Source organism: Tachypleus tridentatus, chromosome 1, assembly GCF_004210375.1.
Source record: "Tachypleus tridentatus isolate NWPU-2018 chromosome 1, ASM421037v1, whole genome shotgun sequence".
Classification (NCBI taxonomy): Eukaryota; Metazoa; Arthropoda; class Merostomata; order Xiphosura; family Limulidae; genus Tachypleus; species Tachypleus tridentatus.
Window position 1 is genome coordinate 23,672,836 of NC_134825.1, and position 12,865 is coordinate 23,685,700.

At 33.8% G+C, this 12,865-nt stretch overlaps 1 protein-coding gene across 5 annotated transcripts in view; it reads right to left on the reverse strand.

The window, feature by feature from the left end:
- Positions 1-12,749, reverse strand: part of LOC143244526 (uncharacterized) — a 70,328-nt gene extending 57,579 nt beyond the window's left edge. For 4 of the 5 annotated variants that reach the window (XR_013025157.1, XR_013025163.1, XR_013025149.1 and 1 more), the window contains exons 1-3: positions 10,148-12,749; positions 2,528-2,758; positions 520-711 (exon numbers count right to left, since the gene is read on the reverse strand). Coding sequence is in view for 2 of the 5 variants with exons in the window: in XM_076489372.1 (XP_076345487.1) it covers positions 520-711; positions 2,528-2,758; positions 10,148-12,119 (2,395 nt within the window). In the remaining 3 variants the exon portion in view is untranslated. The remainder of the gene's footprint in view (positions 1-519; positions 712-2,527; positions 2,759-10,147) is intronic. The other variant, XM_076489380.1, reaches the window with a different exon arrangement.
- Between the last annotated feature and the right edge of the window lie 116 nt (positions 12,750-12,865).

The window sequence follows — 12,865 nt, forward strand, 5'->3', positions numbered from 1 at the left end:
AAAATTAGGGACGGCTCAGGTTTCTCCTCCTGGTTGGGGGTTGTGCAGTAGGCTAACAATCTGCTCACTTGAAAAACCAGCCTGTTAATGAATCCGCAAGTGATTGCGGCCCTATGTTCCTTCATGGAATCGAGTGGCATAATACTAATAATATATATTAATTAGTAAATTGTTTAGCAACAACTGTAAAGGAAAATGCATATCAGAGACATTATTATTATATTTAGTTTACTATCAAAATACAACTTTTTTCACACCTTAAAACCGTTTCTTAGCTCTAAAATCACCAGTGGATCTATATGAGTTCTACAGACTTTTTTAAACACACATTTATAAACTACTAGAAACAATGTTAGATAATGTCTAAGCCGCTAAACACGATTATCCCTAAACCTAACCTGTACCCTAACCACGATGTGACTCATCAAGGCGGGCGTAATATTTTCGAATATTAGATCAATCTCATTCACAAAATTTTCGCTTTATGAAACGAGTGGAACACAAACAAACTAAACCTACAATTTGTGTTTCGCGGATGACAGTTTGCTTTCTTTTTCCAGTCACAGCCGTTTATGGCTACATTGAAATGTAAAGTAGGAGGGCAATTCTGAATGGTCGGTTGATTTTTCCAGCAGTTTATAAACTTACTGCAGTCTTTTGGATAAGGAAAAATGCCATGGGGTTCTGGGCAAACGATTTCTTCCGTAGGACCTACAAATACGAAACAATAATCGTTAGGTTGCAGCTAATTTGAATAAGTTTCTTGTATCATATAAAATTTAAAACTAAATTTAAGTATTAAACAAACCCCTACCAAGTATAACTTCAAATTCCTAACCGAATATACAAGAAACAAGACATGTATTCAAACTGCACCAGTTATTTTGTTTCACCTTTCCATCCTTTATCATTCTAAAATTATAAACCATCCACATTATTCTAAAACCATCATTGTTAAAAGTAATTTTAAATAAAGCTGTCTGATAGGATGCTTTAAAAATTCGATTAATTAAATGTGTTTGTCGCTAGATTAACAGTTTACTTTGTTATACGTACGGTTATGTGGTATTGTTAGTAATATGTGGCCCCCCTCCGCTAGTACAGCGGTATGTCTCCGGATTTACAACGCTAAAATCAGGGGTTCGATTCCCCTCGGTGGGCTGAGCAGATAGCCCTTTATGGCTTTGCTGTACGAAACACACACACACACACACTAGAAATGTGTGAGCGGCGGATTACGTTTTAACATTACGTATTAACAATATATTGAAAATGATGATGGACAATTCAGAATGGAAATATTAATATAATTCCCTATTGTTGATTATTGCGTAAAACATAAGAGTGTGTTACTTAAATGTAGATAAGTAGACGACAAGTGTGTATAGGATTAATGCGCTACATTAAAACATCGTGAAAGTTCACGTCGCCATGTCCGGTAATACTCTGTCTGACGACAATAGCCTTAAAAACCAGTTTCAATTAAAAAGCTCTGTCGTAAAACTGTAACGTCCGAAGATCACCCCTCCTCCCTGCATGCTTTTAATAATCCATAAAGTGTGCAACTGAATGGAAGGTATGACTGGAAGTTTTATCGTGGTAAGCCCATACTTCATTGGCCTCTTTTTCCAGTCGAAAATCTTTCTTGGTTTCCAATGTCATTTATCACGAAAAATACCCCAGTCTTTGAAATAATAAATTCTCGATTTGAAAGCATATGTATGATCATAGTATATGAGTATTTTGTGTCGAAAAAGGCTAGTGCATATACTTTTCAAAAGTAATCAGTTTTTAGTGCCATTATAATTTCTACAGAACAATTTTAAAAGGGGATTCATCAGTGATAGCTGCCGTTCCAGCTTGACTTTATACTGGCTGTGATTATCACGTAACTGAGTGATTTGCGTATTCAGATCATACTAATATTGCTTAATAAATCCTGTATTGTTTATATTTTCAATTTGAGAGATAAATTATGTGTAAATGATGTAAGTGGACAACTAAGGCTTGGGTATAGCTGTCTCTAATTTTGAAATACTGACCAAAGGCAAAGAAATAACACTATTCACCCGTTAAAAAAGGTTTTGTCTTGCCCTTAGAAGAAAATAGGGTTTAATTGGCTCATTTATAAGATGCCCAAAGCTGAAACCGTGGAGCGTAATGAGTGATATCATAGTTCAAATATTGGACCTTTCAATCAGCAACCCGGTACTCAAACCACTAGGCCACATGTAGATAACATATCAAGAGGTTGTTTCATAACTAAATCAGTAGGCCTATTTATAAGAAAACTTCGTCAGGCCTAGCTATAAATATTTTTGTTTTTATTCTTGAATTCAGGCTTCAATGTACAGATAACAATTTGAAACTTATATAACCAAATCATTGAAGTAAGTAATGTATATATATTTACTGCTCTCGTAGTATAATAAATATTATGGCTCCATCATTTTCATTCTCTTATTTTATTTTACTTCATAGCATATATACATTTATATATAAAATTTGTCAACCAAAACCAGCTTACTGATCTCAAGCTTTTCACATCTAGGTGGCGGTTTGCTCCAACTTCCATTTTCACATCGAGTATTTGAAGGACCCTCTAAGTTAAAGGTACCAATGTGTTTACATTGAAACCACAATTCTTCACCAGAGGGAGCTTCACTCAGCTTGGGATTTTCCTGATCCAGCATTTTACCTTTGTAGTACATAAGTACAGTTTTATCTTGAGGTGTTGGTATCACACACGAAATACCGCCTGCGAAATATATGAAAATTAATGAGAATCACACACATGTCATTTGTAAAACTGTATATCTGAAACAAGAAACTTTTCGCTATTAGGTTTGTAATCCTGTTATAGAAATACCCATAAAATAATCCAAATAAATGTTCTAATGGGTAATTTATATTCATGTGGGAGGTCTTCCCTTACAAAATTAACTTTCTCTGTTAGTAGATATTATTTTTCCTTTCAAAATCCAACGAATGAAACCCCGATTTGCTTCTGTAGTTACATTTTAAATTAGATTTCGTAAAATACACAGTACAAATTACTGTTAGTATTTTATAATATGTGCCTTCAATATATAGGATCTGTATTACATATGGAAGCTCTCCATGAAATAGTGAAATATTTTATTAATGTATTAAGGTTGTACACATTTTTTTACGTTATTGCAAACCTAATGCCTGCTCAATCTCAATTACTCTCATATTTTGGACTATAAGTTATTTCAGCATATTGATGTATATTCTATTCTATAGTCTTTGTAGCAGAGTAAATGTTTTATTTATAATAAAAAAAATATCATTATTGATTTCTGTATAATGTCGCGGGTTCGAATCCCGGTCGCACCAAACATGCTCGCCCTTTCAGCCGTGGGAGCATTATAATGTGACGGTCAATTCTATCGCCCTTTCAGCCGTGGGAGGTCGTTATAAAGTTACGGTCTATCCCACTATTTGTTGGTAAAAGAGTAGCCCAAGAGTTGGCGGTGTGTGGTGATGACTAGCTGTCTTCCCTCTAGTCTTACACTGCTAAATTAGGGACGGCTAGCGCAGATAGCCCTCGAGTAGCTTTTCGCGAAATTCAAAAACAAAACAAACAATCATTTGCTGTTTAAGATAAGATTTTAATTATAATGTTTACTGTTGTTTTCATCAGCTTGTTCTTGCGTTTCATGTAATAGACTGGGATTACCTGAGTGGTACAATATGGCATATTGCAGTTGGTCAGATCGGGAAACCACTAAGTTGTCTGAAATAAGCAAAGAATCCTTTGTGCCTAAAAGCTCGCCTTGTTTACTGTATTGGTCTTCTTCTGTGAAGAGTTAATTATGTAAATACTAGTGGTACGGAGACATTTATGTAGATGGTTCTTGGTTAATGGAGAACATTGAGACCCAATACTAATGTCCCGTATTTGTAAGCTGCACCAATACATTTGTTATAAACAACGGTTTTGAAAGTATAAATTCCACATTTCAGGGAGATATTTCTATAGATGGTTCTTGGTTAATAGAGAACATTAAGACACAATACAAATGTTCGACATTTCCTTGAAGCATTTGTTAACTGTACCAATACATTTGTTATAAATAAGGGTTTTGGTAGTCTAAATTAGACAATCCATGGGTCATCTTGTTTTCACTGTTACTTCATATTGACCTTATAAGTTCTTTGATTTAACTGCGTTGATCTAACACATAGACGATTGATTTTAGTGTAATTTTTGAGGCAGGTAACATGTTAGCGTTTTTTTTTTTAAATTCACTATAATATTTAAATTATAAAAATAATTAGTCTAATGGTCAGAGCGTCTCCTGAAACGAATTGTTCTGAATTGCTCTACTTAAGAGCTATAAATAGAAATCTGAACAATAGCACAACTGTACTGTGAAGTGTCCAGAAAACCCTTTCAATGGCTCGCGATAAGTTAGGGATGTTACAACGTGTAGCCGTACACATGAACAAACTATCTGGACTGTTTTGTGAAATAAAGACTTGTTTATTCTATTCACTTATGAAATTATATTTTACAGAGTACACACATCCATATAGCATAGATGTAGATTGAATCTACTTCATTTATTAAGTCCTATGAATTCTACGGAAACAGAATATAAACAATATTTGTTTTTTTTTACATTTTACAGCATTACAGACAGTTGTATAACTACAAGTTATATTAATACCGCCTTTGTTATGTATTCAAACATTGCATTTGTTTATATTATTGTCAGCTATAAAATAGAGGTTTGTAGTGTACAGTTTTTGTTTTGTTTTTAATTTCGTGCAAAGCTACACGAGGACTATCTGCGCTAGCCGTCCCTAATTTAGCAGTGTAAGACTAGATGAAAGGCAACTAAACAGCATCACCCACCGCCAACTCTTGGGCTACTATTTTATCAATTAATAGTCGAATTAATCGTCACATTATAGCGTCTTCACGGCTAAAACGGTGAACATGTTTAGTGTGACGGAGATTCAAACCCGCGACCCTCGGATTATGACTCGAACGCCTTAACCACCGGACTGTGCCGTGCCTAAAAGTATATGAATCATCTTTGTTAACGGTTGAGACCAAGTGCACTTAAACGGCTCCATTTCATGTCCTACAATTTAATATACTTACGACACGTAAAAATAAGATCACTCTTACAAAAAAAATACAGTAACTCGTATAAGCCTTTCATAACACAAAATGTTGTCACAGATTAAAAAAAAACATTTTGTATATGATTATATATATATACACATAAATTTAGTAAAATTATAGAACACATTTATTTAGATACAACATCCACTTAAAAGATTAATACGAAAAATGTTTTCAAATCAACTATAACTTCCCCAAATAAGAAATTTTCTCACTACATTATAGGTAAGTCTACGGGTTTACAACACTAAAATCAGGGGTTCGATTCCCCTCGGTGGACTCAGCTGATAGCCTGATGTGGCTTTGCTAAAAGAAAACACACACCAATACAAGGTTGGAGGCAGCCTTCTTGTTTTCTTTGTTTCACTAGTTGTATTTTGGTTTGTTTTGAATTTCGCGCAAAGTTACACGAGATCTATCTGCGCTAGCCGTCCCTAATTTAGCAGTGTAAGACTAGAGGGAAGGCAGCTAGTTATCACCACCCACCGCCAACTCTTGGGACCCTCGTTTTTATTTTATTGCAAGTAATGTTCGATAATTATAATGTTCTATCAAAGATTACGGTTGTATACGTAATGCTTTAATACTGCAAATCAACAGTATCAATTCCTATTAATAAAAATAGCCACTATGTAAAGATGTAAAATTATATTTATTTAATCTCAGAAAACTTAAAAGTTTAGACTTTTAAAAGAGTGAATTAAATGTTAACGAACTTTTCTTTTATCATGTTATTTCATACAAGTTCAGCGGTAAGTCGACGGATATACAACGCTAAAATTAGGAGCTCGATTCCTCTCTGTAGACACAGGAGATAGCCCGATATGCCTTTGCTATAAGACTCCCACATACACACTTCAAACACTGTTAACTACGTATTTAAACATGTTACTCTTTGTTACATGCTTATAAAATAATTAAAACATTACCTAAACTGTTTCTGAGAACAAGGCCCGGCATGACCAGGTAGTTAAGGTGCTCGACTCGTAATCTGAGGGACGCGGTTTCAAATCCATGTCACACCAAACATGGTCGCCCTTCCAGTCATTGGGGCATTATAAAGTTCCGGTCAACCCCACTAGTCGTTGATAAATGAGTAGCCCAAGAGTTGGCGGTGGATGATGTTGATCAGCTGCCTTCCATCTAGTCTTAAACTGCTAAATTAGGGACGGCTAATGCAGATAGGCCTCATATAGCTTTGCGCGAAATTCAAAAACAAACAAGCGTTTCTGTGAACAAAGTAACCAAATGATTATTCTAAGTGATGTAAAACAGTTCAACCTTAGTAAACCTAATTCACTGAACATAACAATATCGACTTATTACTGAGAAACAATTTTGCCTAACTGAGAAGTTAAAATGTTTTCGTACTTTGCATAACCGTTGGCAAAAACGTAATTTACGGAACTATTTCTTTTATCGTTCAGATAAATTCTAGTTCTACTTACAGTAAACAAAACTTGAAGATGTTATTATGATTATTTTCGCAATCTTCACTTTCAGTAAAATATCTCTTAACTAAATTCTGAAGCTTGGCTTCTAACAAGCTTTATTTTCTACTTTATTTTCTATCAGCTCGAAAGGATACTGTAGTCAGTAACAACTAATATCGTAGAAAGCTAAATACCATCGCTTATAACCAAAGTTATTAAAATAACATAGAAATTATTAACGATACAGTAAAACCCAAGTTACAAAACAAAGGATAGAATTAAATTTCACTATAAGTGATTGATTGTTGTTCGTTTTCTAGTGAAAAGCACCAGGGATATCTACACCAAACAGCTTGGAGGAAAACTGATGAAAAAATCAAAGTCAAAAAACAGAAGTAAAAAACATTAAAAGAGTAAATAACACAAACCCAAAACTGAACATTGCCCGAAAATGAGGTCAGAAGATCAAATTGAACTGGATAGCCAATGACCCATAATTAAATTAAAAACAAAACAAACAACTGAACATACAATAAATTACAACAGTGTCACCATCATCAATGACACTGTCCAACGTCAACGAGATAAAACATGACTGAAACGGTGACTCGGCTGGTATTCGTAGCAACGGCAAAAAAGTAAACGTGGACAATCATGACTTGAGCGTCGCCAAAGACCACACACTCTGTTACTTTTCGAGGATGGTATTAAGAACTAAAACTGCAAACCTAGCATAAATAATTAAAGTAGAGCATTAGCACAGTCATGTATAAATACTATTAGACAAACTAGCCTGACACTCTCCTATTTAATTGTACGTCCTTGTAGGAAAACGTAATACAATATCAGTTTATATATCAATTACAACATGAGCACCGTAGAGTTATACCTGAGTAAACCCGATGAATAATACAGTTAGCAAATCCTCTTAATTTGAAACATAGTATTTAGTCGTGTACAGAATTTCAAAATAACTATTTACTGATGTATACATCCTGTCAGTAATTTTGAGAATTGTCTTGTAGTACTAGTACCAACAGACGATATTACTCATGAACCAAGATGATAATGTTGTACTGATATTATTGATGGTTGATGTGAAGATGATGAGGAGGTATTTCACCATCTTCTGGCCACTACAATCCACAGATCCAAACATATTCATATAAACACGGTTCGTTTGGGTTAAGAAAATATTTTACGTAGAGGAGCAAACAACGTTTCGACCTTCTTCGGTCATCATCAAGTTCACAAAGAAAGAAAGAGGTAATTGACCGGAAGCTCACCACATGTTTGAAAGGGGTTGTGTAACTGAGTGTCGGAATGTAGAAGGCGTGCTTAGATGTTTGGATATATAATTTTATGTTATTTATTTTATTATTATTATTTATTATATTATTTTTATATAGGTATAAAGGTGTTCCTTTGTATTGGTTTATTTTGGGTTTGAGTTGTTGTATAAGTAAGGTTTTTTTTTTAATTTTGTGTTTGTTTCTTTATTTAGTATTTGAGTGTTTTCTATGGTTATGTTGTGTTTATTTGACTATGACCGAAGAAGGTCGAAACATTGTTCGATCCTCAACGTAAAATATTTTCTCAACCCAAACGAGCCGTTTCTACATGTATATTTTTCTATACAAATGGGTTTTCTCGACATCACAGATCCAAACACAACTGAGAATGTGTGGAATGTATTGGGGAATGGTGTCTTATTGTGCTACCTTCCACCTTCATAAAGTATTTCAGGCTAATATTAGTTGCAAAGGCCCGACATGGCCAAGCGCGTTAATGCATGCGACTCGTAATCCGAGGGTCGCGGGTTTGCATCCCTGTCGCGCCAAACATGCTCACCCTTTCAGCCGTGGGGGCGTTATAAAGTGACGGTCAATCCCACTATTCGTTGGTAAAAGAGTAGCCTAGGAGTTGGCGGTGGGTGGTGATGATTAGCTGCCTTCCCTCTAGTCTTACACTGCAAAATTAGGGACGGCTAGCACAGATAGCCCTCGAGTAGCTTTGTGCGAAATTCAAAAACAAACAAACAAACAAATTAGTTGCAAAATGGATGAACATGGAACATATCTACTCTAGAAATTAATGGGATGTGTATTACTGCTGATTTCATAATAAATCACCCAGTGGTCTATAACACTAACATATAGTGCTTTAATTTTGCGGATAACACTAACATATAGTGCTTTAATTTTGCGGTTAACGCTAACATATAGTGCTTTAATTTTGCGGCCGGAATGTATATAAATATATAATCCTTTTTTTTTACTTCATATTAAACAAATGAGCAAACAGTTAATAAATTATATAATCTCACAGTTATATATGCATATAGATGAATGATTTACTGTTCGTTTATTTATTTTCTATTACAATTTCATAAAACATTGAAACTGTGTGAACAATATTATTAAATATCCCACGCACATTACTGACATCAGGCTAGTTAATTTTGTCTGTTAAGAAATACAAAACTCATTACGTGAGGAAGGTATGTAGAGAAAAAATAAAATATAGAAAGGAGGAAAGGTTGCTGACCAATATGTGACTAATCAGAAAAGATTATTTCCAAACTCACCAAGTCTAGTATGCATAAAGGAAGAGTCAATTGTAATACATTTTTGCTATCTAGGTATTTGCATTATACTTAATATTGAAAATGAATGGTTGAAACTCTACACAACTGCTTAATTTTTACATAAATATAATGATCAGCATACTTTACGTAGAGTTTTTGTATGTTATTGAATTTGAAAGTCAGTAAACATTGTTCTTCCACGCTACATAGTACAAAACACTAAATATATATTCTCAGTATCTGTCAGGATATTTTAGGTAGCTACAATTATTGCATACTTTCTACTCAATACTGTGTCCTACAAACAGTCAGGTGCTGAGACTGTCAGTCAGTTCAGAATAATTTTTAAAATGAAAGATCTGTTCAAGTATACCTTTAATATCTACTTACACACATGAAATGTATAATACATTGGTGTATAATAAGAGATATTTATAATGCTTCGAAACTAATAGATAATTTAAAGCAGTGTTGCTATATATTAAACGAAGTTTTTAAATGCTCAATGTATAGGTCATTGACATCTACAGGAAAAAGGTCAATTATGATTTATCCAGCAGCAACGATAGGCTTGTTTTATGATACTTTTTAAATCAAACAAAGAGCAAAGATTTTGTTTGCATGAGATTCCATGTAAAAGTCATTATTCCCACTTAAAAGCCCCCGCTAGTACAGCGGTATGTCTCCCGATTTACAACACTAAAATTAGGGGTTCAATTCCCGTCGGTGGGCTCATCAGATAGCCCGATGTAGCTTTGCTATAAGAAAAACACACCCAGTTGAAAATAACCAATCTTTATAAATAAACGTTACTTGTATTTTATTTCGCTAACCTGATTAATAACGTTTATACAAAAAACGAGCGACTGTTTTCACGCGGAAGTTTTAACTTTACGAAACAATGGTGATTGTAAACACCAGTCTGAAAGGTGCAACTTAAAAACAAGTAATAAAATTCCATCTTACTTTTCTGCGATTCAGCAGTGATACTCCTGGACCTCACAGAGCTGGGTGATCCACGTGTCTCATTATACGCAATGACAGTGACCTCTGTCAAGTTGGTCAAAATATCTTTCTGTGTTTTAACTATTTCAAGTAATTTCTGTGGGATTGATTCATTTATCTCCTTCACCATGAAATGTAGCTTTTCCTCAACTTTTTTTAATCTTCCAAGAATTGAAGAATCGCTTTTTGGACTAAGTACTTTCTCAAAATAATCGATTTTAGGGGATATGACGTTAATGGAGTTCACAGTTTTATTTATCTTTACGTTGAAATTTGACTCAAGAAACGTAAATTGGTCTTGTAAATTTTTGGTCACGTCTGCGATATTTAATATAATTTTTTCAAAGTTTCGCTGCAGAAAATTATTCGTATCTGAGATCGTGGTCACGTTATGCTCTAAAACAGTTTGAATCTCTTTCAGTATTACAGATTCTTCTTTTAGCGATTGTATTGTGGCATTAATGGCTTCGAATTTCTTAGCATTTATAGAGAACATACCTTTAGAGAAATCTGTTATTGTGCTGATGTTTTTTTCTAAAGTTTTAACATATTCGATATGACTTAAACTTAGCTCTGATGTAGAATTCAACAGATATTCTAAGTTTTCTAATTTCCTTAGTATGTACAGTCTTAACTCGCTGATGCTATTTGTAGTTCCATTTAGGTTTATATCAAAAGTTTCTTTCATTCTTTCTGACATCAGTAGCAAACTTTCATTACAATTTTTTTCCGCCTTCTCCAGTTGTAGCGCATAACGAGAGGTCAAATTATTTACATGATCTCTAAAAGAAATATTATTTTCGGTGTAACTTTCATTCATTTTATATTCAATATTTCTAATTTTTTCAGGAAAATAATCTTTGGTAAGGTTTACTGTTTCACTTAAACCTTGTTCAAGATGTTTAATTTTTTCATCTACCTCAGAAAAGTTCTCTATTGTCGTATTTACAACATTCTGTAAAAGTTCTAAACGATTATATAAGACATCAGATGGCATCGAGATATTTTCTAAATACCTAACCTTTCTGTCAACATATTCCTGAACTTTGATACTAGTTTCCTTTAATTGTCGAACCTTTTCTTCCACAGAAATATTGACATATTCTAACATCTCATCTTTCGATGTACTATTGGTACATACACTTAGTACGAGATTTTCCATCTCTTCGTATTTCAAAAGAATTATCTCACTAGTTGTCTGTGTAGAATTGATAATGTTCTTTTCTAAATCGTTTAATTTTGCACTAATTATTGAGTCATTTTTTGTTTTTGCAACAAAAGTGTTTTTGAGATCATTTAATTTTCTCTCCATGTTTAAACTTTTATTGAAGTAGTTTTTAAGTTCCATTTCCAGCTGGAATACTTCTGTTTTCATCTCATTTTCCGCAGCAATACTGCTGTTTTCCAATTTTACGAGTTTCTCCTGAATTTCCTTTAGAAGTGGTTTCAGCTCCTCTGTTTGATTCACTTGATTTTCCACAAAATTTATTCGAGTCTCTAAAGAACTGGAAAATGTTCTTTCCTTATCAAATTCCGTTTCTAGAATTTCTAGTCCATCGGTTAAATTTTTTGTTATTGCTTCCTTACTTTCCACTTTCTGAAATAATAATACATATTTTTCTTCGTCTTTGTTAGAATCTTTCACTTTAGATTTAATAAGATAATTTATTTTCTTCTCCAGACTGTTTATTAACATATCCAAATTTCTTACTTCAGTTCGAAGTTTTGGAACTTCGGACAATGCATTTGCTGCAGCAGCTGTCCTAGCTTCCAAACTCTCCATTCTTTCACATAAAGAGATTTCACACGTCATTGGAATCCATATGACATTTGCATGTTCACTGGCCACAAAAGTTACATAATTTATCAACAGTGATCCACATATTATCCGTCGAAAAATAGTTTGTAAGTCAACGAACTGTTCTTTTGCCATATTATGCTTATTTATAATTTATATTTACCAAACGTTTATCCAATACAGTTGATACTGTATTTATATTCAACATTCACGAATTTAACGTATATCTTATCAGAAACTGTTACCACGAAAGAAGTCAACGCTGAACTATAACGTATGGGGACGCTAAAGTTTAGCATGTATGTGGTTTGTCGATGCTACATCGTGATTGGACAAATTTTAACGATAAAGCTTCATATTTGACAGTTATAAACAAAGTATTTTTTTTCAAAAAATACGCTAGTGGAAGATTCACAGCAGCTGCAAAAAATGGAAGTTTCTTTACCAGACTACTTAGTAATAAAAATATGGATGAGTAGAAAACATTTTTAAGGTCAGAAGTAGAGAAACAGTTACTTTAAACTAGAAAAACCATTTCCTTCTAACATTATCTACGAATCTCTGCTGAAATATGTAGACTTATATATGTACTATACGCTACAGTAACCTATATAGCTTTTTATCTCACCAATGAATTTGATGACGCTTATTTCTGTTCTATTTTGAAGTAAACATTAGCGTGTAAACGGTCACTATAAGGTCATTATAAAACAGAACAGCTCCCGGTTTACTACAACCGTGAAGTTCAGTTCACTGGCGTTGTGGAACAGACATTGCGTTCTTTGTTGGGCTTCGTATGCGTAGTTTTAAGGAAATGTAACATGATAGTACAGAGTGAGTCGTGTTTATAGACAGCGAGTCTTTGTACCAATAGAAACGAA